This window comes from Microtus pennsylvanicus, chromosome 10 (assembly GCF_037038515.1).
Source record: "Microtus pennsylvanicus isolate mMicPen1 chromosome 10, mMicPen1.hap1, whole genome shotgun sequence".
Lineage (NCBI taxonomy): Eukaryota > Metazoa > Chordata > Mammalia > Rodentia > Cricetidae > Microtus > Microtus pennsylvanicus.
This window is the reverse complement of record NC_134588.1, coordinates 46,573,552-46,601,091: the sequence shown is the minus strand read 5'-3', so window position 1 is coordinate 46,601,091 and position 27,540 is coordinate 46,573,552. Positions and strand designations below refer to the sequence as shown.

General features: G+C 44.3%; 1 protein-coding gene across 2 annotated transcripts in view; it reads left to right on the top strand.

The window, feature by feature from the left end:
* Positions 1–16,737, top strand: part of Npl (N-acetylneuraminate pyruvate lyase) — a 40,502-nt gene extending 23,765 nt beyond the window's left edge. Inside the window, exons 7-12 of one of the 2 annotated variants that reach the window (XM_075988250.1) lie at positions 1,515–1,607; positions 4,146–4,294; positions 4,423–4,469; positions 7,051–7,135; positions 8,992–9,031; positions 15,646–16,737. In XM_075988250.1, the coding sequence (XP_075844365.1) occupies positions 1,515–1,607; positions 4,146–4,294; positions 4,423–4,469; positions 7,051–7,135; positions 8,992–9,031; positions 15,646–15,830 (599 nt within the window). In that variant the 3' untranslated portion in view covers positions 15,831–16,737. The remainder of the gene's footprint in view (positions 1–1,514; positions 1,608–4,145; positions 4,295–4,422; positions 4,470–7,050; positions 7,136–8,991; positions 9,032–15,645) is intronic. The other variant, XM_075988251.1, reaches the window with a different exon arrangement.
* The last annotated feature ends 10,803 nt before the right edge of the window (positions 16,738–27,540 follow it).

Sequence of the window (27,540 nt, the reverse complement as noted above, 5' to 3'; positions counted from 1 at the left end):
ACGTGCCTGGCTTTCCCCATCCCTCTCCCCTTGGGCTGGTGACCAAACCCAGGCTCTTGAGCATGATATTATACACCTACCACTGAGCTATACCCTCAGCTCCAATTTGTGTGTGCATGTATGTGCACATGTATGCAGGGGCCCTTGCATGCATGCCTATGTGGAGGTCAGAAGTTGACATCAGATGTCTTCCTTAATCACTGAGACAGGGTTACTCTCTCACTGGTCTGGAGTTCAGAGTCCAGCTAGCAGTCCTCAAGGATCCACCTGGCTCTACTTCCCCAGTGCAGAATTACAGGCGTGTACTGCTGTGCCTGTGGGTGCTAAGGATCTGAACTCCGGTCCTCATGCCCATTCAACAAGCAAGGAAAGCAAGTACTGACTAGACCATCTTCCAGACTCCCTAAAACATTTTGCTCTCTTTCCTTTCTTTCTTTCTTCTTTTTCTTTGTTTGTTTGTTTGTTTTGGGAAAGGGTCTCACTATGCAATACTGGCTAGCCTGGAACTTGCTATGTATATCAGGCTAGAACGCACATATACCCAACTGCCTCTGCCTCCTGAGTCTGAATGATGGGGATTAAAGGTGTGCCCTAGGGGGCTGGAGAGATGGCTCAGCGGTTAAGAGCATTGCTCTTCCAAAGGTCCTGAGTTCGATTCCCAGCAACCACATGGTGGTTCACAACCATCTGCAATGGGGTCTGGTGCCCTCTTCTAGCCTGTAGGCATATATGCAAACAGAATATTGTATACATAATAAATAAATAAATATTTAAAAATAAATAAATAAATAAGTAAGTAAGTAAGTAAGTAAAGGTGTGCCCTACCCTGCCCAGTTTTTTAACAGTGGATTAGTGTGGTCCACTAGTGTGAGAAACAAAGCAATTATGATTTTTAGTTTTATTTGTGTGTGTGTGTGTGTGTGTGTGTGTGTGTGTGTGTGTGTGTGTTTGCATGTATGTCTATAAACAACAATGCACGCCTGGTGCCCTTAGAGACCAGATGACAGCGTCAGATCCTCCTAGACTGGAGTAATAGATGGTTGTGAGTCACTATGCGAATGTAGAAACCAGATCAGATCCTCTGGCAGACCAGCCAGTGTTTGTAATTGCTGGACCATCTCTCCAGTCCTCTTATTTTGGCCTCAAAAAATAAAACTTTGGTGAAGTGACATTGCAATCGCACAGTTGAGAATGGTAAGAGCAGTTAGGAGTTTTCAGTTTCTGAGAGGATGACTGCATCTCATTGAATGATTTACTTAAAAAAAAAGATTTACTTATTTATTATGTATACGGTATTCTGCTTGCATGTACACCTGCAGGCCAGAAGAGGGCACTGGATCTCATCATAGATGCTTGTGAGCCATCATGTGGTTGCTGAAAATTGAACTCAAGTCCTCTGGAAGAGCAGCCAGTGCCCCTTAGCCTCTGAGCCATCTCTTCAGCCTAAATGATTCGCGCTCTCATACAGGAAAGCCATTGTTCTAGTCTTGTTCATGGGACTCTTGTTCTTTCAGATGCCCTGATAAGTTTCCTGAGGGAGGTGGCTGCTGCAGCCCCTGCTTTGCCTTTTTATTACTACCACATTCCTTCCTTGACGGGGGTAAAAAGTAAGTATTGTTGTATTTAACTACATTTAACTTTGTTTTATGTGTCTGCATACAAGTGCTTTACTTGCATGCGTGTCTGCACCACATGGTGCTTGGTGACCACGGATATCTGAAGAGGGCAGCAGATCCCGTGGAACTGGAGTCAGAGATGGTTGTGAGCTGCTCTGTGAGTTCAGGGAATCAGACCCCATCCTCTAGAAGAAGAATCAGTCTTCTTCCACTGAGCCATTTGTCTAAAACACAAATATTTCATTTTTTTTCCTACATTGTCTCCAACTCTCACATATTCCATCAAGACACTCCATTTTGGGGGCCTGGAGAGATGATGACTCAAGGGTTAAGAACACTGGCTGCTCTTCCAGAGATCCTGAGTTCAATTCCTAGCAACCACATCGTGGTTCATGATCATCTATAATGAGATCCGGTGCCCTCTTCTGATGTACAGACAGAGCACTGTATACATAATAAAGAAAAAAAGAAAAAAAAGAAGCTCCATTTCATCCCACCCCATCCAACTACACAGGCCACTGATGAGGCAGCTAAAGTTGCTTCAGATAGAACTGCTCTAAGACCTCAGCCATTCACGTCACTTTACACAGAGGTCCTTGTGCTTTACAAGAAGAGTGGATAAAACTGGGTGTGGCTGCGCAAGCCTGTAATTCACGGTAGAGGCAGGTGGACCAGGAATTTAAGGTTTTCCTCTGCTACACAGCAAGTTCAAGGCCAGTCTAGGATATATGAGACTTCATCTTAAAAGGAATAAGAAAATTTGGCAGGCAAGCCAGGCCGCAGTCGCTCACACATCTTTAATCCCCTGTAGGTAGATTGGATCTCTGTGATTTAGATCACAGAGTGGATCTCTGTGAGTTAGAGACCAACCAGGGCTCTGTTACACAGAGAAACCCTGTCTCAAAGAAAAGGGGCTGGAGAGATGGCTCAGAGGTTAAGAGCACTGACTGCTCCGCCAGAGGTCCTGAGTTCAATTCTGGTGGCTCACAACCATCTATAATGGGATCTGGAACTGTCTCCTGGAAAGTGTATATATATGAGAGAGAGAGAGACAGAGAGAGAGAGAGAGAGAGAGAGAGAGAGAGAGAGAGAGAGAGAGAGAGAGAGAGAGAGAGAGAGAGAGAGAATTTGACAAGCTAAAGCAGGAAAATTGCCATGAATTTGAAGTTAACCTATCCCCATTGGATAGGGGGATATGTAGCATATATGTAGGATAGCTACATAGTAAGTTAAAGTCCAGCCTAGGCTATAGCACAAGATCCTAGACATTTATAACAAGCACTTTGTAGATACATATTCATTTAGTCAGTTAGTTTTGCAATACTGGGTCTTTAACCAAAGGTATTGTTCAAACTAGGCAAGTAAGTAGTCTACCACTAAGCTATATCCCCAGTGACTTCATCAGATCACAGGTCACCACATCAGATCACGGGATGGGCTAGGGGTGGTCACCTCGTCAGATCACGGGATGGGCTAGGGGTGGTCACTGCATCAGATCACAGGATGGGCTAGGGGTAGTCACCTCGTAAGATCACAGGATGGGCTAGGGGTGGACCTTATCAGATCCCAGGATAGCCTAGGGGTGGATCTTATCAGATCCCAGGATAGCCTAGGGGTGGTCACCTTGTTATGTTAGATAAGGAGATGGCCTAGGCGTGGATGAAGATGTAAAATGCGGTGTTCACCTTGGATGTGCACAGCTTCCCATGGACAAAGCATGGCAATGCACACCTACAATCCCAGAACTCTCATGGTGGAGGCAGGAAGACCAGAAGTTCAGTGTCATCCTCAGCAGCTTTGTAGAGAGACCACCCTAGGTTTACAGGTGACCATGTCTCAAAATGAAAGAGAAGCTGGGCAGTGGTGGCGCACGCCTTTAATCCCAGCACTCAGGAGGCAGAGGCAGGCAGATCTCTGTGAGTTCGAGGCCAGCCTGGTCTACAAGAGCTAGTTCCAGGACAGGAACCAATAAAAAAAGCTACGGAGAAACCCTGTCTTGAAAATCCAAAAAAAAAAGGAAGGAAGGAAGGAAGGAAGGAAGGAAGGAAGAGAAAGAAAGAAAGAAAGAAAGAAAGAAAGAAAGAAAGAAAGAATCCATAGCTCTTTCTCCCAATAGCCTGACTGCCCTGAAACTGATGCTTACTGTATAGATCAGGCCAGCCTCAATCTCAGAGATCCACCTGCCTCTGCCTCCTGAGTGCTGGGATTAAAGGCGTGCGCCACCGCCGCCCGGCTGGACACAGTCTCACTATGTATCCCACCCTGGCTGGCCTGGAAATGTAGACCAGGCTAACCTTAACCTTACAGAGACTGCCTGCTTTTGCCTCCTGAATGCTAGGGTTAAAGGTGTGCACCACCATGCCCAAGCTGTTAGTATGTAGCTCAGACTGGCCCCAGAATCGCCTTGCCTCTGCCTTCAGAGTGCTGGGAATGGGAATATAGTCATGTGCCAACATGCCAGCTCAAGACGGTAACTGACAGTCTCTGTTGCTGTGTGCATTGATAAAGTAAGTGTTTGTTGTTCCGAAGTTCGTGCAGAAGAGCTGCTTGATGGGATTCGGGAGAAGATCCCCAGCTTTCAAGGACTGAAGTTCAGTGACACGGATCTCTTAGACTTCGGGCAGTGCGTGGACCAGAATCAGCAGCGACAGTTTGCTTTGCTGTTTGGGGTGGATGAGGTAAGTTATCCCCTGGGCATATCCCAGCTTCACAGTGCTCCATTTTAGCTGTTTATGATATGACAGCTCTTCTTGTTTCAAAAAAAAAAAAAAAAAAACGAGTCTCTTTTTGTCTCTTTTTTCCTCAGCAACTGCTGAGTGGTCTGATCATGGGAGCAAATGGAGCCGTAGGCAGGTAAGCACAGCGTGCCCTTTCCCAGTGATTACAGATTTAAAGTCACTCATCACTGGAGTGCATGGGCTTCTTGCATGTTCGTCCTCTCTAATAGAAGTCATTTCCATGCCATTCATTGGAAAGAAGCTGGGTAATTTGCTCGACTGATGCAATTTGACTCAGTCATGGGAAGATGGACCCTAACTGAAAAGGAGTGGCATTCTCTGCTCCTCTTCCTCTCTCCCCTCCCCTTTGCTCACTCTAGCTTTTCTCTTAAATGCTAATGAAATGATCCTCAAGCTTTAATAGGAAGGGAGAAAGGGAGGGAAGGAGGGAGGGAAGGAGGGAGGGAGGAGCATGGAGTAGTGACATAAACCTATAATCCAGCATGTGAGAGGTAGAGGCATGAGGATTAGGATTTCAAGGTCATCCTCAGCTACATGGAAAGTCTTTAAGAGAATCTGAACTACTTGAGACTCTGTCTCAAAACTGACAGCAAAACAGAAACACTTTAGTAGTGGTCACTAACAGGTTCCTACCCACACAACCCCATTCAGAAACCTGACAGGGGTCACCTCATCCATCACAGGATGGGCAAGCCAGATCAAGCCAAATTGAAAAAGTAGAACAGATTTATTTGAGCAAAGCAACTCCTGGGCAGGTTCCCCACTCCCAGAGACCCAGGCCCGAGAAGCCGTGCCCACAAACAAAAGCAGGGAAACTTTATAGGTTGTAGGTGAGGAGTGATAATGCGTCCACCACAGGCTGGGTTTGTGCCCATGTGTGATCAAAAGCTGAGCGTTTGAGGTGGGGGACTTATTGGGTGGCTAGAAACTTCAGGAGAGGAAGCTGCAGTCACCGCCAAGAATGCAGAACTGGGCATTTTGGCACCTTTCTTGTGTTCAGAGCAGGCAGGGTTTGGAGGGGGGAGGGGAGGAATGGGCGAGCTGGAGGTTCCAACCACACAGTCACATGTGATGATCTATGCTTTTAATGCCAACATTCAAAGAACTGAGGTAGGAGGATAGCCATGATTTTGAGGTTATGATAGCTGATAGACTCTGTTTCAGAGAGAGTGAGAGAAGGAAAAAGAGACAAGCAATTGCAGGCTGCTCTTGCAAATCTCACCTCTGCAGGCTCCTACAAGCACATGATACACATAAACTCATAAGACAAAAACACATACATATAAAAATAATAGGTTTTTTATTTTTATATATTTTTATTTTTCCATTCAAAAAATTTCCACTTCCTCCCCTCCTCCCATTCCCCTCCTGCTCCCCCACTCACCCTCTTTCCTCCCCCTCCAGTCTTAAGAGATGGCAGGGTACCCTGCCCTGTGGGAAGTCGAAGGCCCTCCCTCCTCCATCCAGGCCTAAGAACGTGTGCATCCAAATAGACTAGGGTCCCCAAAAGCCAGTACATGCAGTAGAAACAAGTCCTGGGGCCATTATCAATGGCTTCTCAGTCAGCCCCCATTGTCACCCACATTCAGAGAGTCCTGTTTGATCGCATGCTCATTCAGTCTGAGTCCAGCTTCACTAAAGAATGCCGCAGGTCCAGCGACCTGTTTGCTCTGGCTGAGAGTCTGTTTCCTCAGGGGCAGCTAAGGCACCGTGCACAATGTGTCTTGGTATGCCTGCCTTTGACAAGCCCTGTTGACTTGATGCCTTTTTAAACATTGATGATCAAACCCAGCACCTCAGGAATGCTATGCACACCTGTAATACTACACTGCACCCCCAGCCCAACTTGAATAGTCTTTTTTGTTGTGTTTTGTATTGAGACATGATCTCTTATAGCCCAGGCTGACTTCAAATTCACTGGGTAGCCAAAGATGACCTTGAATTCATGATCCTCTCGCTCCACCTCCCAAGTGTCTAGTACCCGCTGTGCAACCAAGGCTGGCCTCAAACTCAAAGAGGTCCTCCTGCCTCAGCCTACTAAATGCTGAGATCGTGGGCATGTGTAACCGTGCATGGCCAGCATATGGCTTTTAGTACTTACCTCAGGGGCTGCTTTTGAGCCCTGGTTGTCTATCTCTGAGCCTGTGTGTGCTTCAGGCAGTCTCTCCCAGCTAAAGCCTGCTCCCAGCTTTTTACTCTCCAATTTTAAAACTTTGTTCCTTTTCTTTTCCCTGCGACCTTTCTCTGTCTCCTCTGTTGGCCCTTCTTTGTGCTGCTGCAGAACTCAGAACTGAAGACAGACAGGTTCTCCAAGCCACTGGCCCTACAGACTAGTAGGAGCCCTCACTACACATTTTCCTTTGTTTTGATTTTTTTTTCTCCAAGACAAGATCTCCTGTAGCTCAAGTTCATACTTACTATATAGCTAGAGATGGCCTTCAACTCCGAATCCTCCTGTTTCCACCTACCTAGTCCCTGTTTGGGGACTAGGTCAGGTCCTTACTATGCTGCCCAGGCTGGCTGGCCTGGCATTCTTTTATGGAGTGAGGGGTGACTAAACCTAGGCCCATGCATGTGTAAGATGAGCCTCTACCCATCCGCAATGCCTATCTCCTTCCTGTTAAGCATCAGGTAAAAAGGGTTTGGATCTTTCCCACTGAATGACTAAGCTTGGAATATTTCCTGTTGTCTTCCAGTACCTATAACTACCTGGGAAAAAAGACAAACCAAATGCTGGAGGCTTTTGAACAGAAAGACTTCACTTCAGCCCTCAATTACCAGGTAACCCTGTCCTTCCCTCGCTTGTCTGCGCAGAGCAGTTCCACAGAGAAACCCTGTCTCAAACAACAAAATTAAAAAAGGAACCTGCCCATCCTCCCTATCCTCATATCTAACGGGACACAAGGCCCGTGTGGGACAGAATCTTCTCTTCTTCCTACAAAGAATCTTATTTTATCATCAAAGTAGGTTTTGTTGTAAAATAATAGTCATAGGTTTATGTTAAAGTGAGTACATGCCATCCTCAATTTTGTTGTGGTTGTTGTTGTTTTTCAAGACAGGGTTTCTCTGTGTAGCTTGGATCCTGTCCTAGAACTCACTTTCTAGACCAGGCTGGCCTCAAGCTCACAGAAATCCACCTGCTTCTGCCTACCGAGTACTGGGATTAAAGGCATGCACCACCACCACCTGGCCATTCTTAATTTTTTTAATTAATTTACTTTTATTTTTTTTTATTTTATTTTATTTTTTTTTTTGGTTTTTTGAGACAGGGTTTCTCTGTGGTTTTGGAGCCTGTCCTGGCACTAGCTCTTGTAGACCAGGCTGGTCTCGAACTCACAGAGATCTGCCTGCCTCTGCCTCCCGAGTGCTGGGATTAAAGGCGTGCGCCACCACCGCCCGGCTACTTTTATTTCTTGTGTATTGATGTTTTGGCTGTATGTATGGCTGTGTGAGGAAGTCAAATCTCCTGGAACTAGAGTTAAAGACAGTTGTGAGCCACCATATGGGTGCTGGGAATTGAACCTGGGTCCTCTAGAAGAGTAGTCATTTCTCTTAATTTTTGTTATTATTGTTTTGTCTGAGGGACAGGGTCTCGCACTCTGGCCCAGGCTAGCCAGGAACTCATGGCAGGTCTCCTGCCTCAGCTTTTCCTGTATTGATGTTTGTCAGGGGTACAGTAAAGAACTACCAACATGGCAACTGGCTTCATTAGGGGAAGGTTTGGTTTTTCTTGTGGGTAAGAGAGGAGATACCAGAGGGTCTGGAAGGGTCCAGAGCAGGGAGAGAAGAAGGCAGACTGGACATAGCAAGGGCTAGGGAAGCAGGAGAGCAGTGGGAATGGCGAGAGGGACGAGAAAGAGAGAGGATAAAAAGCAAGGGGAGATGGGGCGGAGAAATCATTCCGATTATAGGGACGAGTAGCTGCCGGGGAAACACTCCTTTTGGGATTAGAAAACTGCTCTTGCACGTGCTGGCTTTTATCTGACTACCAGAAATCCTATAGTCCATCTTGAGCTCATTTCCAGACTACAGAGGGCTGGAGACCTACCAGCTGCAAAGATAGATGTGTGTACCTACCTGTCTTCTTGAGGAAGTCCCTCCTGAATCACCAAAGAATAGGAGAAAGGTTGAAGGGGAGAACCTAAAACGGGGAAGGGTAATCAGTGTACACCCCGAAGTGTGCTGAGAATGGGAAACACCCACCAGGCAGGAAGCAAACTGGTGCCGCAAAGCAAGGCGCTGGCCTTGGGGAGTGTGTGTGTCTGTGTGCACCAGTGTTGGAGGACAAGTTTTCAGATTTGGTCCCCATCTTGTTTGTGAGTTCCAGGGATCTAACTCCTAAGAAGCATTTGCTAAAGGTAAAACTCTAGGAAGTTAAGATGGTTTTTACATGTATTTACCTGTATGCGCATGCACACATGTGGAGCTCAGAGGACAGATTGGGGAAGCTGAGTTTCTCCTGTCATAGCCTGAGCAGATTGTGTTGATCTCATTGACTTCTTTCTCCTATTCTGATAGACCTACAGAAAACTAAGGTGGCTGGACTTCATAGAGGTTCCGCCATTTGACTTCTGAACTGTATAAATGGCTTTCACGGCATGGCGATACTGACCGCGGACTTCTCTGTTCTCTTCTAGTTTTGTATCCAGAGATTTATCAACCATGTAATCAAACTCGGTGAGTACCCTTGCTGTCCTCTGCCTCGCTGCTGACCGAAAGCAATAGCGCTTACTTACCAAGCCAGGGTTGGTAAGAGGGACCGTCATCTAGAAGGCATGGGTCACAGGGGTCACAGCCAGACTGAGACTGTGACGAGATTATTGCAAGCAATCGGGCTTTTTATACCCTTATCAGAAACAGAATATAATGGTGGTTACCAGGAAGAATACAATTGTAGTTGCCAGGATACCACGTCGTTTATGAGCTATACAGGGTGTACTAGATTAATATCTAAGACTAATTGTTCTGTCGAGACTCTGTATGCTTCACTGACTTCTAGAGAAGCAGAGATAAACTGGAAGCCTCAGTGCTCCACTGCCTAGGGGAATGCCTCAATTTCTAAAGAACAGGAAGGCACACAGGGCCCCAGGAGCCACAGACTCGAACATGAAAAACCTCTGATACATGTCTGTCAAGGCATCTAGACCAGGCCAACTCCCCGGAGGCTGACCAGGTGTAAAGAGATGGATTTCCACCACTCCCTATGAGGGTTCAACCAGCATACCTACAGTGCTCAGTCACAGCCCTGGCAGTCAGGAGCAACATGACCACATACTCACACACACACACACACACACACTCTCACACACACACACACACACACTCACACACACACACACTCACACACACACACACACACACACACTCTCACACACACACACACTCACACACACACCATTTTCTGTTCTTTCTTCCTTATAGCATCAGCCCTCCCTCCCATTATTTGCCTCTGCTCATTAAAATTCTGCTGCTGAGCTGTGGCTGATGTCATCCTAAGGACTTGGAGGAAGGCAATCTGAGTACAGATCCTACGAAATGACGAATGACTGACAGTTCCCCCGCGTTTGTGAAATGTAAAATGAGTTTATTAACGCAAGTAAATTTAAACGGATGGGGGTTTGGATGACACAGGGAAGTTAGGGGGAAACAGAGTCTGAGCAGAGGAACCTCTGAGAGGCGTCTTAACTCACTGCAGCCAAGGACAGGCTCTGCCTTTGGGACAGCTGGACATGGGTCAAGGCCAGTGCTCTTGGCCAACCTCCCACCTCCCTTTCAGAGCCTTTCTGCCTTGCTGTAGCAACTCTCTCCTCTGCCCAGCACCTATTGTCTACTTGGTCTCATTCCCACAGTTTCAGCTAGCCTTCTCCATCCCTTTGAGACAGTGTTTCTTTTTACCCTGTCCGGTGACGCTGTCATAGTGGGATACCTCTAGTTTTGTTGAATATCATTATTATTCCTTTGCCCTAACCAGTACTTTCCACAAAGATTATGATTTCAATACAGTAATTACTTGTTTCTAGAGTACATCAAGATAGAAAATTAGGGGCCTGGCAAGACTCAGAGGTGAAGAGCACTGGCTGTTCTTCCAGAGGTCCTGAGTTCAATTCCCAGCAACTGCATAGTGGCTCACAACCATCTGTAATGAGATCTGGTGCCCTTTTCTGGCGGGCAGGCATCCATGCAGGTAGAATACTGTATGCATAATAAATAAATCATTAAAAAATTTTTAAAAGATAAAAAATTAACTGGTAAAGAAGGCATAGTAGTACATGTCTATAATTCCAGCACTCGAGTAGTGAAGGCAGGAGGACCAACATCAAGGTCATTCTTATTAAGGCCACCTGGACTATAATCTGCCAAAATAAATAAATGAAATATAAAATACCTATAGTTGAGTATAGTAGCATATGTGTGTAATACCAGCCCCAAAGAATTGGTGGCAAGAGGATTTCCACAAGTTCCAGGCCAACTGGTCTACATGATTCAGGACAGCCAGGGATATATAGCTAGACCCGATCTCTGGAAGGATTTTAGGGGCTGGAGAGATGGTTCAGTAGTTAAGAGCACTGGCTGTCCTTTCAAAGTGCAATTTCCAAGTTCCCACAAGGTGACTCACAATCATGCTAACTCCAGTTCCAGCTGACCTGGCACACTCTTTTGTCCCCTACAGGCACCAGGCACTCGTGTGGTACACAATCAAATATGCAGGCAAAACACCCATATGCATAGAATAAAATCTAAATTTTGAAAAGGTGGGGGGAGTTAAAAGGATGGAGTGATGGATTACTGCTTAAGAACATTCCTTGTGCCGGGCAGTGGTGACACATGCCTTTAATCCCAGCACTCAGGAGGCAGAGGCAGGTGGATCTCTGTGAGTTTGAGGCCAGCCTGGTCTACAGAGCAAGTTCCAGGACTGGTTCCATAGCTACTGAGAAACCCTGTCTCAACAAACCAAAAAATAAAAAATAAATAAAGTTAGATTAAAAACTAGAAGAGAGCTGGGCTGCGGTGGCATCTTTAATCCCAGCACTCGGGAGGCAGAGGCAGGTGGATCTCTGTGAGTTTGAGACCAGCCTGGTCTACAGAGTGAGTTCCAGGACAGCCAGGAGTGTTTCACAGAAAACCCTGCCATGAAAAACAAAAACAAAAAAAACCAAACAAAACAAAACAAAAAAAGCTAGAAGAGAGAAAGAGAACATTCCTATATTCTCAACAGCACTTGAGGAACTGAGGCAGGAGGATTGTTGTAGATTAAGGCTAATATATATATATATATATATATGTATATATATATATATATACCAAATGTCAAGCCAGTAAAAACTAAATAGCAAGACCCCGTCCGACTCAAAGCAAAAACAAGATGATACATACATTTTTAAACATTTTTTGCTTTATTTTTTTTATTTTATTTTATATGTATTTGTGTATGTCTGAGCACATGCTTGTAGATGCCTGAGGAGGCCAGAAAATCATGTCAAATTCCCCAGAGCTGGACTTACCAGTCTGGATGTGTGAGCCCCATAGCCTTGGTGCCGAGAACTGGACTGGTCCTCTGCGAGAGCAGTACATGCTCTTAACCGCTGAGCCCCCTCTCCTGCCCACATATATGTATATAGTCAACAGCAGACCTTCTGACTATTGGGGTGATAGGTATAGACACTGTTATGTACCTTCTGACTATTGGGGTGATAGGTACAGACACCATTACCAGTTTATGCAGTACTGGGGATTACACCTATGGTTTCATGCATGCCAGACAAGCACACTACCAAATGAGCTACTTCTCCAGCCTGTATTTAGTATTTCTACTTTCCTTTGAAAAAAAAAAATGTGTCTGTTCCTTTTCTCCGAATCATTCCCATGATGTGTGACTTCTCTTACTTTTATCCTCATAAAATCCTTCCGAATTTGCTGTCTTCTCAGGATGTTAATTGTGTCACCTGCACCTTTGCTGGCTCTTCTGCTTCTCCTTCTCATTGTGTGCTTTGTAACATTGAGCTCCAAATTCCTTCAGAGACCAGGGTCCTCTGAGGAAGCAGCTGAACAGCTGCGAGGTGCCTCTGTGAGTGGATTTCCGTTTGCTCCTGCTAGAACTCTTTAGTCCCACTAGCTCTAGTGTCTTAGTCTGGAGCCTAAAACACTGAGTGATGCAAACTTGGATTGAGCCTTCACTTGTGGCCAAGGCCGGGGCTATCAGGATGTCCCGTTGTCTGTGTCTATAGATATGTTCGTGTGAGAGTGGGTATTGCCAATGTCAGGTATCTTCCTCCACTTTTCTCTTTTCTTGTCCTTCCTTCCTTCCTTCCTTCCTTCCTTCCTTCCTTCCTTCCTTTCCTTCCTTCCTTCCTTCCTTCCTTCCTTTCCTTCCTTCCTTCCTTCCTTCCTTCCTTCCTTCCTTTCCTTCCTTCCTTCCTTTCTTTCGTCTTTCTTTTTTTCTGAGACAGCATTTCTCTATGTATCCTTGGCTATCCTAGAACTCACTCAATAGACCAGGGTGTCCTGGAACTCAGAGATCCGTTTGCCTCTGCCTCCCAATACTGGGATCAAGGGTGTGCACCACTACTGCCTGATTGATTTCTCTTTCTTTAGAAAGCCAACCTTCAAGGCTGGAGAGATGACTCAGCAGTTAAGAGCACTGGCTGTCCTTCCAGAGGTTGAGTTCAGTTCCCAACAACCACATGGTGGCTCACGACCATCTGTAATGAGATCTGGCATCCTCTTCTGGCCTGCAGGCATACATGCAGGCAGAACACTGTATATAAATCTTTAAAAGAAAGAAAGAAAGAAAGAAAGAAAGAAAGAAAGAAAGAAAGAAAGAAAGAAAGAAAGAAAGAAAGAAAGAGAGGGCTGGAGAGATGGCTCAGAGGTTAAAAGAACTGACTACTGTTCTGGAGGTCCTGAGTTCAATTCCCAGCAACCACATGATGGCTCACACCATAATCTATAATGAGATCTGGTGCCCAGAACACTATATAATATAAGTAAATTTTTAAAAAAAAGAAAAAGAGAGAGAGAAAAAGCCAACCTTCTGACAAAAAAAATCAAACTATAAAATAAATAAGGAAATAAATGAGTGAATGAATAAAACAAAAAGAAAAAAGAGAAAGCACAAGGAACATGCACACATAGAACCTATAGAAACACAGCATTGGAAACTGTAATATACAAGCCAAAGACTGGGAAGACCAAAAAATACCCAAACAAAGCAATATAAGACAAAAAAAAATTCTACAAAATGGCCATTGCCTTTGTTTTGTGTTGGCCATATACTGACTGTTGGGCTGTGGACTCCCCCTGAGTGTAGCTTATGTACCCAGCGAGGTTCTGTTGGACAGAACCAATGTCCACTTCCCCTCTCAGCACCACCTGACTTAAACCTACGCTGGCCTCTGTGGAGGGTGAGGACACGGGTCAAAGAATCCCAGGCTAACTCCAAAGTAGTCCAATTATATTTTCTTTGTTATAAGGGGCAAACTCACAAAACAGGAATGCGAGAGAAGTCCAACCTCAGCTGTGTAGTATGGGAACCAGAGAGAGAAATCCCTGGGCCTGCCTGCAGTTTTCTCTGGGTACCCATAAGGTCACGCCCTCACCTGGTCCAACCCCTAAGAGATCATTGGCTGACAGTTCCCCCATCAGGGCCTCTGCATGCTGCCACAGCCTCTGAGTTCATATGTGCATCAGACCCACTGTGTCTGGAGAACCCCGCTTCCTCGGCACCACCATCCCTTCTGCCTCTTGGGATTGTTCCTCCTCCTGTTCCCCATAGTTCCCTGAGCCCTGAGTAGAGGGGTATGATGAAGACATCTCATCAGGACTGACAGTTCTCCACTTTTATTTGTTGAGACACGGTCACCAAGTCTGAATGCTATTGATTTAGCTCACTTGCTGGCCCATGAGCTTCAGGAATCATCTACCTTAAACTCTTTTTTTTAAGTCAGCTTTATTATTTATTTTAAATTTATTCTTATGTCTATTTTATGTGTAAGAGCGTTCTGCTACATATATGTCTGTGCATCACATGTGTCTGGTACCCCAGGAGGCCAGAAGTGGGTGTTGGGTCCTCTGGAGTTATGAATAGTTGTGAGCTGCCATGTGGGTACTGGAAATTGAACCCAGGTCTTCTGAAAGAGCAGCCAATGCTCTTAACCACTGAGCCAACTCTTTACCTATGCACCCACCTTGAACTCTTGGCCCTCAGCTCCACCTTCTAAATGCTGGGATTATCAATGTGTTTGTTCCACCAAGCTTGCCTCCTTCTTGCTCAAGGTTGATTTTGACTCTGTAGGTTTTGTGTTTGTTTTTCATTTGATTTATTTATTTCAAATATATGTGTGAACTTACATAGCCCCATATGTGGAGGTCAGAGGCCAACTTGAGGGAATCAGTCCTCTCCTCCACCATGTGGGTCCTGGGGATTGAACCTGGATGGCTTGGCCGCATCTGCCTTACAGGCTGAGCCTATACTGCAGGCTCCAACCTTGACTCTTTGTATTGTTTTATTTTGTTTGTTTACTTACTGTTCAAATTCAGGAATTAAAACCCAGGGACTCTCATACTAAGCAAACATTCTACCATAGAGCTACACTCCCAGCCTCTCTTTGTTTCATAGTTTGTTAATTTGTTAGTACAAGCAAGCAGGATTTATTTTAATATCTATTCATTCCTTTGTATACGAGCATGCTCACATCACAGCATGAGTGTGGAAGTCAGAAGGAAACTTGCAGACGTTCCAGGGGTTGAACTTCAGCCCTCAGGTTTGGCTGCAAGTGCCTTGACCGACTGAGCCATCTCATGGGCCCACAAAGGATGATTTCTTTGTCAAAACGGTCGCATTTCATTTTTTAGTTGTATATTGGGGGGGGGGGGGGTTGAGTGTGTATATTTGCATCTGAGTGCAGTACCCACAGAGGCCAGAAGAGGGTATTGGATTCCTAAATCTGGAGTTACACGGGTTTCCAAGCTACCCTACGTAGGTGCTGGGAAACAAACTGGGACCTCCTGAAAGAACAGCCAGTGCTCTTACTAATGAGCCCTCTCTCCAGCCCTGAAGACAGGGTCTCAGGCTTCCCAGACTGACCTTGAACTCTTGATTCTCTAGCCTCCACTTCCCCAGTACTGGAATTAAGGTGTGTGCTACCACGCCCAGCTCAGTCAAACTGATCTTTACCATTCTCTTATTGTAGTGCTTACTTTGGCATATAGCCGGGTTTTTTTTTGGGGGGGGGGTGTTTGTGGGAAAGTGGGCGGTACCAGATATGTTTCACTCTTTATTTTCCCCCATCCAGGTTTTGGAGTGTCACAGACCAAAGCCATCATGACGCTGGTCTCTGGGATTCCAATGGGCCCACCCCGGCTTCCTCTGCAGAAAGCCACCCAGGAATTTACCGCTAAGGCTGAGGCCAAGCTGAAGAGCCTGGACTTCCTTCCTTTCCCTGGTGTAAGGGAGGGGAACGTGGGAGCCTGCAGCTAGTGCCTGTTGAGTCTGGGTATGCTTACTGAGACTTCACCCATCTTCAATAGTACGTTCTCTTCTCAGGGACTTTTTAGATGATTTTGAGCTAAGCTTTTAGCAAATGGAATCCCACACTAATAAATATTTAAATAACAAATGTGGTTGTTTTGTTTATCAAGACAGGGATTCTCTGCACAGCCCTAGCTGGCCTGGACCACTACTCTGTTGACCAGGCTGACCTTGAACTCAGAGACCTGCCTGCCTCTGCCACCCAAATTCTGGGATTAAAGGAATGTACCAGTACAGTCACCCAGTCTAAATATCAATTATGAACCTAAAAATGTGTGCGTTATAAAATGTTGGCTGCTGAATTTCTTGTAAACAACTTGTTTTCCTCTGCTCTGAGCACGAGACCCTGTTGGCAGGCTGGTGGTGCTGCAGTTGAAAGATAACAAGAGCTGGGGGCATGGTCAGAGCCCTATATAAGCTGCCCCTGAGCACAATAAAGTGGGCATTCTTGGTTTTTTTTTTTTTTTGGTTTTTGGTTTTTTGGTTTTTTTTTTTTTTTTTTTTTTTTTTTTTTGGTTTTTTGAGACAGGGTTTCATTCTTGGCATTTTTGTATCAGAGATGACCCGGGTCCCCGTGTCACTGTCTGTGTGTACGTGTTTTTAAGTCTCCAGCTTAGTTCCCAGTTCACATACCATCCCATAGTGCAGGCACTACAATAAAGATGTCATAAACCATAAGTTATTAATTTCACAAAATAATTGTAAAGAAATATCTGGTTATATAGATGAAATGGGACCAAGTGAAAACTAATAATAATTACAATTATTAATTATGTCAATTAATATAGCTACTATTATATCAAATACTGTATTAATTATATGATTGATTAATAAATTTCATCTGCCTTTTGGGAGCACTCATTGTCTTAATCTTACTTTAAAGTTTTGTAATTTGAGTATTCTATCTCATTGAATTTTTTTGTTTTGTTTCTTTTGAGACAGGGTCTCACCGTGTGGACCAGGCTGGCCTTGAACAGGCCAGCTGTTTTCAAATAATTTAACTGGGACTGGAGAGATGGCTCAGTGGTTAAGAGCATTGACTTCTCTTCTAGAGGACCCCGGTTCAAATTCCCAGCACCCACATAGCCTCATACCCAATCTGTAACTATAATTCCAGGGGATCTAGTGCCCTCTTCAATTATGCATGTACTGTCCCCAGGGCCAAAGATGGGACTGGATCACCAAGAACAGGTAGCTGTCAGCTACCTGGTGTGGGTGTTAGGAACCTAACTCATGTCCTCTGGAAGAACAGCAAGGACTCTTAACTGCTGAACCATCTCTCCAATCCTGGTAATGCTCCCGCCCCACCAAACAGGGTTTCCCTGGCTGGATGTCTTGGACTCTTTGTAGACCAGGCTGATTTCTAACTCAGAGATTCCCCCTGCCTCTGCCTCTGCCTCCTGACTGCTGGGATTAAAGGGGTGTGCCACCCCTGCCACCACCACTGTCTGAATTCTTTTCCTCAGTAATCAAATAGCTGGGACTGGAGAGATGGCTCAGTAGTTAAGAGCGCTTGCTTATCCAGAGGACCCAGATTCCATTCCCAGCACCTACATGACTGCTCACAACTATTGGTAACTCCAGTTCCAGAGGATCTGATGTCCTCTCTGGCCTCCACAGGTACCAGGCACACATGTGATACGCAGACATACATCCAGGCGAATCGTTCAGATATATGAAACATTTTTTATTTTTTTAAATTTATTTATTTATTAAGGATTTCTGCCTCCTCTCCGCCACCGCTTCCCATTTCCCTCCCCCTCCCCCGATCAAGTCCCTCTCCCTCATCAGCTCGAAGAGCAATCAGGGTTCCCTGACCTGTGGGAAGTCCAAGGACCGCCCACCTCCATCCAGGTTTAGTAAGGTGAGCATCCAAACTGCCTAGTCTCCCCCAAAGCCAGTACGTGCAGTAGGATCAAAAACCCATTGCCATTGTTCTTGAGTTCTCGGTAGTCCTCATTATCCGCTATGTTCAGCAAGTCCGGTTTTATCCCATGCTTTTTCAGACCCAGGCCAGCTGGCCTTGGTGAATTCCTGGTAGAACATCCCCATTGTCTCAGTGTGTGGGTGTACCCCTCGCAGTCCTGAGTTCCTTGCTCATGCTCCCTCTCCTTCTGCTCCTGATTTGGACCTTGAGATAACATTTTTTAATTTAAAGAAAGCAACCAGGGGCTGGAGAGATGGCTCAGAGGTTAAGAGCACTGCCTGCTCTTCCAAAGGTCCTGAGTTCAATTCCCAGCAACCACATGGTGGCTCACAACCATCTCTAATGAGGTCTGGTGCCCTCTTCTGGCCTGTAGGCATACAAGCAGACAGAATACTGTATACTTAATAAATAAATAAATATTAAAAAAGAAAAGAAAAAAAGCAACCAGACCTAAGCTAATAGGATAACTTGAAGATAAACATACTTGCTACTAAGTTTGATGACCTCAGTTCAAAGCCAGAAACATACATATATAAGTGTAATCTTTAATTTTTTAAAAGTCAAGTGTGGCAGCTTGAATGAGACTAGCCCCCAAGAGGCTCCTAGGTTTGAATACTTGGTCCCCAGTAGGAAGGATTAAGAGGTGCGTTTTTAAAAAAAAAAAAAAAAAGGCACTTAAAAGAAATCCCGACTCCTAAGACAGAGAGAGCCTGAAGAAACAAGCTCCACCGGGAGCAGAAGCCAGGAACAAATCCAGCCCTGGGAGCCAACCCCGTCTCAGAACACTGGCGGATCAGGACTAAGCCAGCAACCAGATCCAGAGTCAGCTGATCTCCACCAGAACAGGTCCAACTCCAAGCCAGGGACTTCTGCAGGAGAAGATCCAGACCAAGATTTACAGAAACAGATAGATCAAAGCCATCAGCCTAGGCCAAAGTAGGCCTGATACAGCAAACTCCAAGGGAGCTGACCAAAGCACAGGAGCACTGAGCTATCTCCAGGAACAGGAATAATCAACAGGGTACCTAGAACTGTGACACTGACTGTACCACGAGGAACAACCATCTGAGCTTTGGATTCCCTGACACCTAGAAGATTATTCAACAGAATCTCAGACAGCCCCAACCACACCTATTAGAGGAAAAGATGAGTAGAAAAGGTAAGATGACATGCTACACCACAAAGAGCAACACGACACCAGTAAAACCTAAAGACTCTACAAAAGCAAGACCTGAACAACCAAATATGGATGAACCAGAAGAAAATGATCTAGAAAATAACCTCAAGAGAATGTTTGAAATTCTTAAAGATGAAATGAGAAATTACCTTAAAGAAATGGAGGAAAAAACAAAAAATTGGAAGATATCAGCAAATCACTTAAAGAAAACCAAGAAAAAGAACTCAGACATATAAAAGAAACTATTCAGGACTTGAAAACTGAGATGGAAAAAATAAAGAAAACACAAACGAAAGGAATTATAGAAACAGAAATCATGAGAAAAAGAACAGGAACCACAAACACAAGCATGAACAGCAGAATACAAGAGATGGAAGAGAGAATCTCAAGCACTGAAGATACAATAGAGGAAATAGACTCGTCAATCAAAGAAAACATTAAATCTAACAAAAGCTTAACCCAAAATATCCATGAAATATGGGACACCATGAAAAGGCCAAATCTTGGAATAATAGGTATAGAAGAAGGAGAAGAGGTTCAACTCAAAGGCACAGAAAATTTATTTAACAAAATCATAGAAGGAAACTTTCCCTACCTAAAGAAAGATATGGCTATGAAGATATAAGAAGCTTACAGAACACCAAATAGACTAGACACAAAAAAAAGTCCTTTCGCCACATAATAATCAAAACACTAAACATACAGAGTAAAGAAAGAATATTAAGAGCTGCAAAGGAAAAAGGCCAAGTAACATATAAAGGTAGACCTATCAGAATTACACCTGACTTCTCATTGGAGACGATGAAAGCCAGAAGGTCATTCTCAAGCATTATGATATTAAGAGACCACGGATGCCAGCCTAGACTGCTATACCCAGAAAAACTATTGATCACCATAGAAGGACAAAACAAGATATTCCATGACAAATCTAGATTTCACCAATACCTAGCCACAAACCCAGCCCTACACAAAATAATAGAAGGAAAACTCCAACCCAAGGAAGATGGCTACACCAACAAAAACTCACACAACTGATGATCTCATTACAGCAAATCCCAAAGAAAAGAAAAACACACAAATTAACGTCACCAACAATGATAACTAAATTAACAGGCCATAGCAATCACTGGTTATTAATATCCCTTAATGTAAATGGACTCAACTCACCTATAAAAAGGCACAGGCTAACAGACTGGATATGAAAACAGAATCCATCCTTCTTCTGCATACAAGAAACGCATCTCAACCCCTCAAAGACAGACATCATCTTGGAGTAATGGGTTGGGAAAAAATATACCAATCAAATGGACCTAAGAAACAAGCGGGTGTAGCATCCTAATATCTAACAAAATAGTCTTCAAGCTAAAATCAGTCAAAAGAGACAAAGAAGGACATTTCATATTAGTCACAGGAAAAATCCATCAAGAGGAAATTTCAATACTGAACATCTATGCCCTAATACAAAGGTACCCTCATATGTCAAAGAATACTTCTAAAGCTTAAATCATATATTAAACCCCACACACTAATAGTGGGAGACTTCAACACTCCCCTCTCACCACTAGACAGGTAAGTCAGACAAAAAATAAACAGAGAAATAAGAGAACTAGCAGATATTATGAATCAAATGGACTTAACAGACATCTATAGAATATTCCATCCAAACACAAAAGAATATACCTTTTTCTCAGTATCTCATGGAACCTTCTCAAAAACTGACCAAATATTCAGTAACAAAACAAACCTCAACAAATACAAAAAAAAATGGAATAACCCAATGTACCTTATCAGATCACCATGTTTTAAAACTAGAAGTCGGGGCTGGAGAGATGGCTCAGTGGTTAAGAGCATTGCCTGCTCTTCCAAAGGTCCTGAGTTCAATTCCCGGCAACCACATGGTGGCTCACAACCATCTGTAATGAGGTCTGGTGCCCTCTGCTGGCCTGCAGACATACACACAGACAGAATATTGTATACATAATAAATAAATAAATATTAAAAAAAAAATAAAACTAGAAGTCAACAGCAATACTAATTCCAGAAAACCCACAAACACATAGAAATTAAACAATACTCACCTGAATCATCAATGGGTCAAGGAAGAAATAAAGGGGGAATTAAAGAGTTCCTAAAATTCAATGAAAATGACCACACAGCCGGGCGGTTGTGGCGCACATCTTTAATCCCTGCACTCAGGAGGAAGAGGGAGGTGGATCTCTGTGAGTTCGAGGCCAGCCTGGTCTTCAAGAGCTAGTTCCAGGACAGGCTCCAAAAGCCACAGAGAAACCCTGTCTTGAAAAACCAAAAAACACCAGCTTGGTCTACAGAGCGAGTTCCAGGACAGGCTCCAAAGCCACAGAGAAACCCTGTCTCGAAAAACCAAAAAAAAAAAAAAAATTTACCAGAACACTATTAATACAAGTAGCTTGAACAATACACTATAAAAAGAAAAAAAAACAGAAAGAAAATGATCACACAGCATACCCAAATTTATGGGACACAATGAAAGCATACATAAAGAAGCTGGGAAAATCCCACACTAGTGAATTAACATAACATTTGAAAACTCAATAGAATCAATAAATCAATAAATATCAATAAAATAAAAAAAGGAAAAAAAGAGGGAGAAACAGGCCGGATGGTGGCAGCGCAAACCTTTAATCCCTGGGAAGGCAGAGGCAGGAGGATTTCTGTAAGTTCGAGGCCAGCCTGTTCTACAAAGCGAGTTCCAGGACAGGCTCCAAAGCAACACAGAGAAACCCTGTCTCAAAAAAAAAAAAAAAAAAAACCAAAGCAAAGAGAAAGAAAAAACATCCAGAGCAGGGGGGAAGAGAAGCAGACTACTGGTCATGGCCAGGGCTAGGGAGTGGGAGAGTGGAAGAGGCAGTGAAGCTGCAGTGGAGATCCTTAGATAGCAAGAGATGAACAGAGCACACTACAGAGAAACCCTGTCTCGAAACAAAACCAAACCAGGGCAGGGTTTTTCTTCTTAGACACCCAAGTGTTGTGTGTTGCAGCCTCTGTTTATTTTTTTTTTTAGGCCTTTTATTTTTAAAATTTATTTCCTTGTTTTTAGACAGGGTTTCTTTTTTTTTTTTTTTTTTTTTTTTTGGTTTTTCGAGACAGGGTTTCTCTGTGTTGCTTTGGAGCCTGTCCTGGAACTAGCTCACGTAGACCAGGCTGGTCTCGAACTCACAGAGATCCACCTGCCTCTGCCTCCCGAGTGCTGGGATTAAAGGCGTGCGCCACCACCGCCCGGCTGCAGCCTCTGTTTAAAGATAAAATCTGAACTCAGCTCCCTGGGAAAGCTGTGGGTACAGAGCAGCCAGGAGACTGGTCATACCTAGGACTTCTTGTGCCTTTACTTAAAGCAAGGAAAGTGCCGTGGGCATATCACAAAATTAGGAGTGGAGAGAAATGCATGCACTTTCTTAGAAAAGCTCACAATTTGACAGAAAATTCTTCCCCTTTATTATTATTCAAAAGCATAGGGAATCCCCGCTCTCAGGGGACTTTCTAGAACGACTGCAACTCAAACCCACATCTCTACACGCCTCGTACAGTCTTTTTTTTTTCCTTTTCTTTACTTTTTTTTCTTTTTTCTTTTTTTGGTTTTTTGAGACAAGGTTTTGCTGTAGCTTTAGAGCCTGGCCTGGAACTAGCTCTTGTAGACAAGGCTGGCCTCGAACTCACACAGATTCACCTGCCTCTGCCTCCAGACTGCTGGGATTAAAGGTGTGCGCCACCACTGCCTGGCTCTTTTTGTTTTGGTTTGGTTTTCCTGTGTAACAGCCCTAGCTGTCCTGGAACTAGCTCTTTTAGACCAGGCTAGCCTCAAACTCACAGGGATTTACCTGCCTCTGTACAGTCTTTTCTTGTGTGGGAGGGGTGAATGGAACCTGCAGCCCTTCACATAGAGATGAGCAAACAATACATCAACTCATTAAATCACCCCCTACCATATGCTTGTTCAAACCCAGGTCTTCTTCAGTGAAACCAAGAAGAAAACTTAAAACCAAGATTACGCAAACAGCAGCTCCTAGGCTTTGAGCTACTCATTTGAGTAGACAAAATACCAGCTAAATTGTGTTTTTTCTGTCAATACTTTACTTACATGAAATAATGTGAAACACAGAACACTTTTAAGTTAGACAACCAAGAAGATATTTTGAAGGATTATCTGACATCATCATCACACAGCTATTAAGCATAATGTGGGCAGAACCTATACCCCGGCAGGACTTTTTGTTTGGATTTTCGAGACAGGGTTTCTCTGTAGCTTTTTTCATTCCTGTCCTGGAACTAGCTCTTGTAGACCAGGCTGGCCTCAAACTCAAAGAGATCCGCCTGCCTCTGCCTCCCAGAGTGCTGGGATTAAAGGCCTGTGTCACCACCGCCAGGCTCCCGGCAGGACTTTTATCTCTGAACATGAGAGTGGTCAAATTCTGAAAGATGAACCACTAAGGAAATGGTTAATATATCTATCTCCTACGCAACTATATAGCTAGACTATACCTCAGAAATTTCAGTGTCCTACATTTGAGCCAGACCTTGGGTGTGCCAGTATGGAAGGCCTCCTTGTCAAATTGGGAGCCTAGGCCCCAGCCCCTCATATCTATCCCGGCCTCCAGGCCTGGTCTGGACTCCAAATCCCAGCAGGCCAGATCCTTAACCCTCCCTGGTGGTGGGGTCAGGACCACTCCCCCCCCCCCCAGGGTATTTAAGGGATCTCCCAAAGAAGGAACTGGTCCCATTTCCTTCCTCCCTGGGTCATGTCAGAGGGGCCCCGGTTTCCTCCTCTGGGCCACCTGAGAGCACAGAACTCCCATTAAACCTGGATATTGGATATTTCTTAATTCAGCTTGTTTTGCTTTGGCTTGATTGGGAATTTTGCATCGGCAGGGAGCTCGCGTTGGGAAATTTAGGAAATATTCCTAACACTTGTAAGTGCAACCATTGAGGAACCAGCCTTCTCAACCGCTAGCAAGCACATGTCCTCAGAAAAGTGCATCAGCATCTTTGGGGTTAAACCCGAGTCCTGTTTGCCTCATGCAAGGTTACTCTGAGGATTCGCTACTTTTCCTGTAGCTTTGATAAAGCGCTCAACAAAAGTGCCTGAGCAGACAAAGAGAGGGAAGGTCATGGTCCCTGCTGCAAGGAGCTTGAGGCAGCTGGCTGGTCACAGCTGGCAGTCATGAGACAGAGGGACAAATGCCTGCGCTGGGTTCACTGTCAGGGTTGTTTTGTTTTCGGTTTATTTTAGACAGGGTCTCACTATGTATCTCTGAGTGCCTGGAACTCACTATGTAGATCAGACTAGGTTCACACTCAGCTTGGTCTGCCTCCTGAGGGTTCAGATTAAAGGTGTGTACCCTCACTCCTAGGCTCTCTTTTTTTTTTTGTTGTTGTTGTTGTTGTTGTTTCTTTCTTTTTTTTCTGTTTTTTGTTTGTTTGTTTGTTTGTTTGTTTTTCCCTAGACAGGGTTTCTCTGTGTAGCCTTGGCTTTCCTGGTGTTAGCTCTGTAGACCAGTCTGGCCTCGAACTCAGAGATCTGCCTGCCTCTGCGGGATGTGCAGAGTGCTGGGATTAAAGGTGTGCACCACCTTTTTTTCTTTTTTGATATTTATTGAGCTCTACATTTTTCTCTGCTCCTCTCCCTGCCTCTCCCCTCCCCTCCAGCCCTCTCCCATTGTCCCCATGCTCCCAATTTGCTCAGGAGATCTTGTCTTTTTCTGCTTCCCTTGTAGATTAGATCTTTGTACGTCTCTCTTAATGTCCGCATTGTTGTCTAAATTCTCTGAGATTGTGGTTTGTAGGCTGGCTTTCTTTGCTTTATGTCTAAAAACCACCTATGAGTGAGTACATGTGATACTTGCTTTTCTGTGTCTGGGTTACCTCACTCAAAATAATGTTTTCTAGCTCCATCATTTTCCTGCAAAATTCAATGTCGTTATTTTTTTCTGCTGTGTAGTACTCCATTGTGTAAATGCACCACATTTTTCTTTTCCATTCTTTAGTTGAGGGGCATTTAGGTTGTTTCCAGGTTCTGGCTATGACAAACAAAGCTGCTATGAACATAGTTGAGCACATGTCCTTGTGGCATGATTGAGCATCCTTTGGATATGTACCCAAAATTGGTATTACTGGGTCTTGCAGAAGGCTGTTTCCTAATTTTCTGAGAAATGACCACACTGACATCCAAAGGGGCTGTACCAGCTTGCATTCCCACTAGCAATGCCGAAGTATTCCCTTTTCCCCACAACCTCTCCAGCATACGTTGTCATCAGTGTTTTTGATCTTGGCCATTCTTACAGGTGTAAGATGGAATCTCAGAGTTGTTTTGATTTGCATTTCTCTGATGACTAAGGATGTTGAACGTTTCCTTAAGTGTCTTTCAGCCATTTTAGATTCCTCTGTTGAGAGTTCTCTGTTTAGGTCTGTACTCCATTTTTTTTTTGGATTATGTGATCTTTTGGTGTCCAATTTCTTGAGTTCTTTGTATATTTTGGAGATCAGACCTCTGTCTGATGTGAGGTTCCCATTCTGTAGGCTGTCGTTTTGTCTTGTTGACATGTCCTTTGCTTTACAGAAGCTTTTCGGTTTCAGGAGGTCCCATTTATTAATTAATTCTCTCAGTGTCTGCGCTGCTGGGGTTACATTTAGGAAGTGGTTCCCTGTGCCAATGCGTTCAAGTGTAATTCCCACTTTCTCTTCTATAAGGTTCAGTGTAGCTGGCTTTATGTTGAGGTCTTTGATCCATTTGGACTTGAGTTTTGTGCATGGTGATAGATATGGGTCTATTTTCATTTTTTTTTATTTTTGATTTTTGAGACAGGGTTTCTCCATAGCTTTTGGTTCCTGTCCTGGAACTAGCTCTTGTAGACCAGGCTGGCCTTGAACTCACAGAGATCTGCCTGCCTCTGCCTCCCAAGTGCTGGGATTAAAGGCATGCGCCACCACCACCTGGCTATTTTCATTTTTTTACATGTTGATATCCAGTTATGCCAGCACCACTTGTTAAATATGCTTTCTTTTTTTCATTTGATATTTTTTGTTTCTTTATCAAATATCAGGTGTTTGAAGATGTGTGGATTGGTATCTGGGTCTTCTATTCGGTTCCATTGGTCTTCCTGTCTGTTCTTATGCCAAGACTCACTTTCTTAAATAGTCCAGAATTCCATTCCAGGAAATAGTGCCACCCACAATGGCTGAGTCTTTCTTCCTCAGTTAGCCTAATTAAGATTAATTGATTGGGCCAAGCTCTGGTCATGTATCCCTGCACTCAAAAGGCAAAGGCAGGTGGACCTCTAGGAGGCCAGCCTGGTCTACAGACTGAGTTCCAGGACAGCCAAGCTACACAGAGAAACCCTGTCTCAAAAAAAACAAAAAGGTTAATTAATTAATCTTTTTTTAAAAATTTTTTAATGATTTATTTATCTTTATTTTATATGCATTGGTGTGAAGGTGTCAGATCCCCTGGAACTGGATTTTCAGACAGTTGTGAGCTGCCATGTGGGTGCTGGGAATTGAACCTGGGTCCTCTGAAAGAGCAGTCAGTGTTCTTAACCACTGAGCCATTTCTCCAGCCCCCTTAATTAATTAATCTAACTAACTGGTTTAAGACAGAGTAACTGCATTCTAGTGTGAGTTCTAGGCCATCCTGGTCTACAAGAGCTAGTTCCAGGACAGGCTCCTAAGCTACAGAGAAACCCTGTCTCAAAAAAAATCCCAGCCCTTGGGAGGCAGAAGCAGGAGGATCTCTGTGAGTTTGAGGCCAGCTTGGTCTATACAGTGAGTTCCAGGTCAGCCATGGTTACACATGAAACCCTGTCTCAGGGGCGGGGTGAGGAAGGAAAGAATAAATTGTGGCAAAGAGTGTTTGTGAAGTATATCTCAATTTGTGTCAGAGCCAAAATATGAGTTTTTAATAACTATTTGTTTCATTTTTGAGAAATCATGTGATATAGCCCAGACTGGCCCAAACTACATTTAGTAACCCAATAACCTTGAATTTTTAGCTGTCCTTCCTCTATTTCTTTTGTTGTTTGTTTTTGCGAGACAGGTTCTCTGTGTAGTTCTGACTATCTTGGAACTTGATCTATAGATCAAGCTGGCCTCGAACTCACAGAGATCAGCCTGCCTCTGCCTCCCAAGTGCTGGGTTTAAAAGTGTGTGCCACCATCACCCTGGCCTTCCTCTACCACTTAAGTGTGGGGTTTATAGGCATATGCTACCATACCTGGTTTATGAGCTACTAGGAATCAAACTCATGGGTTCTTAATTGTACACAGTCTACCAAATGAGCTACATTCCTAATTGGAAAATAATCTATTTATTATTATAATGGTCTGTCCTGTCCCTTTAAGAGACAAGCCCTGCCCCCCCCATCCACCACAGCTGAGGCAGGGGGATCTTCTTCTGCTTCTGGCCTGAGTTCTCTCCTTTTCCACCTCTCTCCTAAAGTGGTAGCTGCTGCCGAGGCTCCTCTCCTCCACCCCCCCACCCCTGGTTTTCTCTCTCTCTCTCTCTGCTCTTCCCCCTTCCATAACCCACTA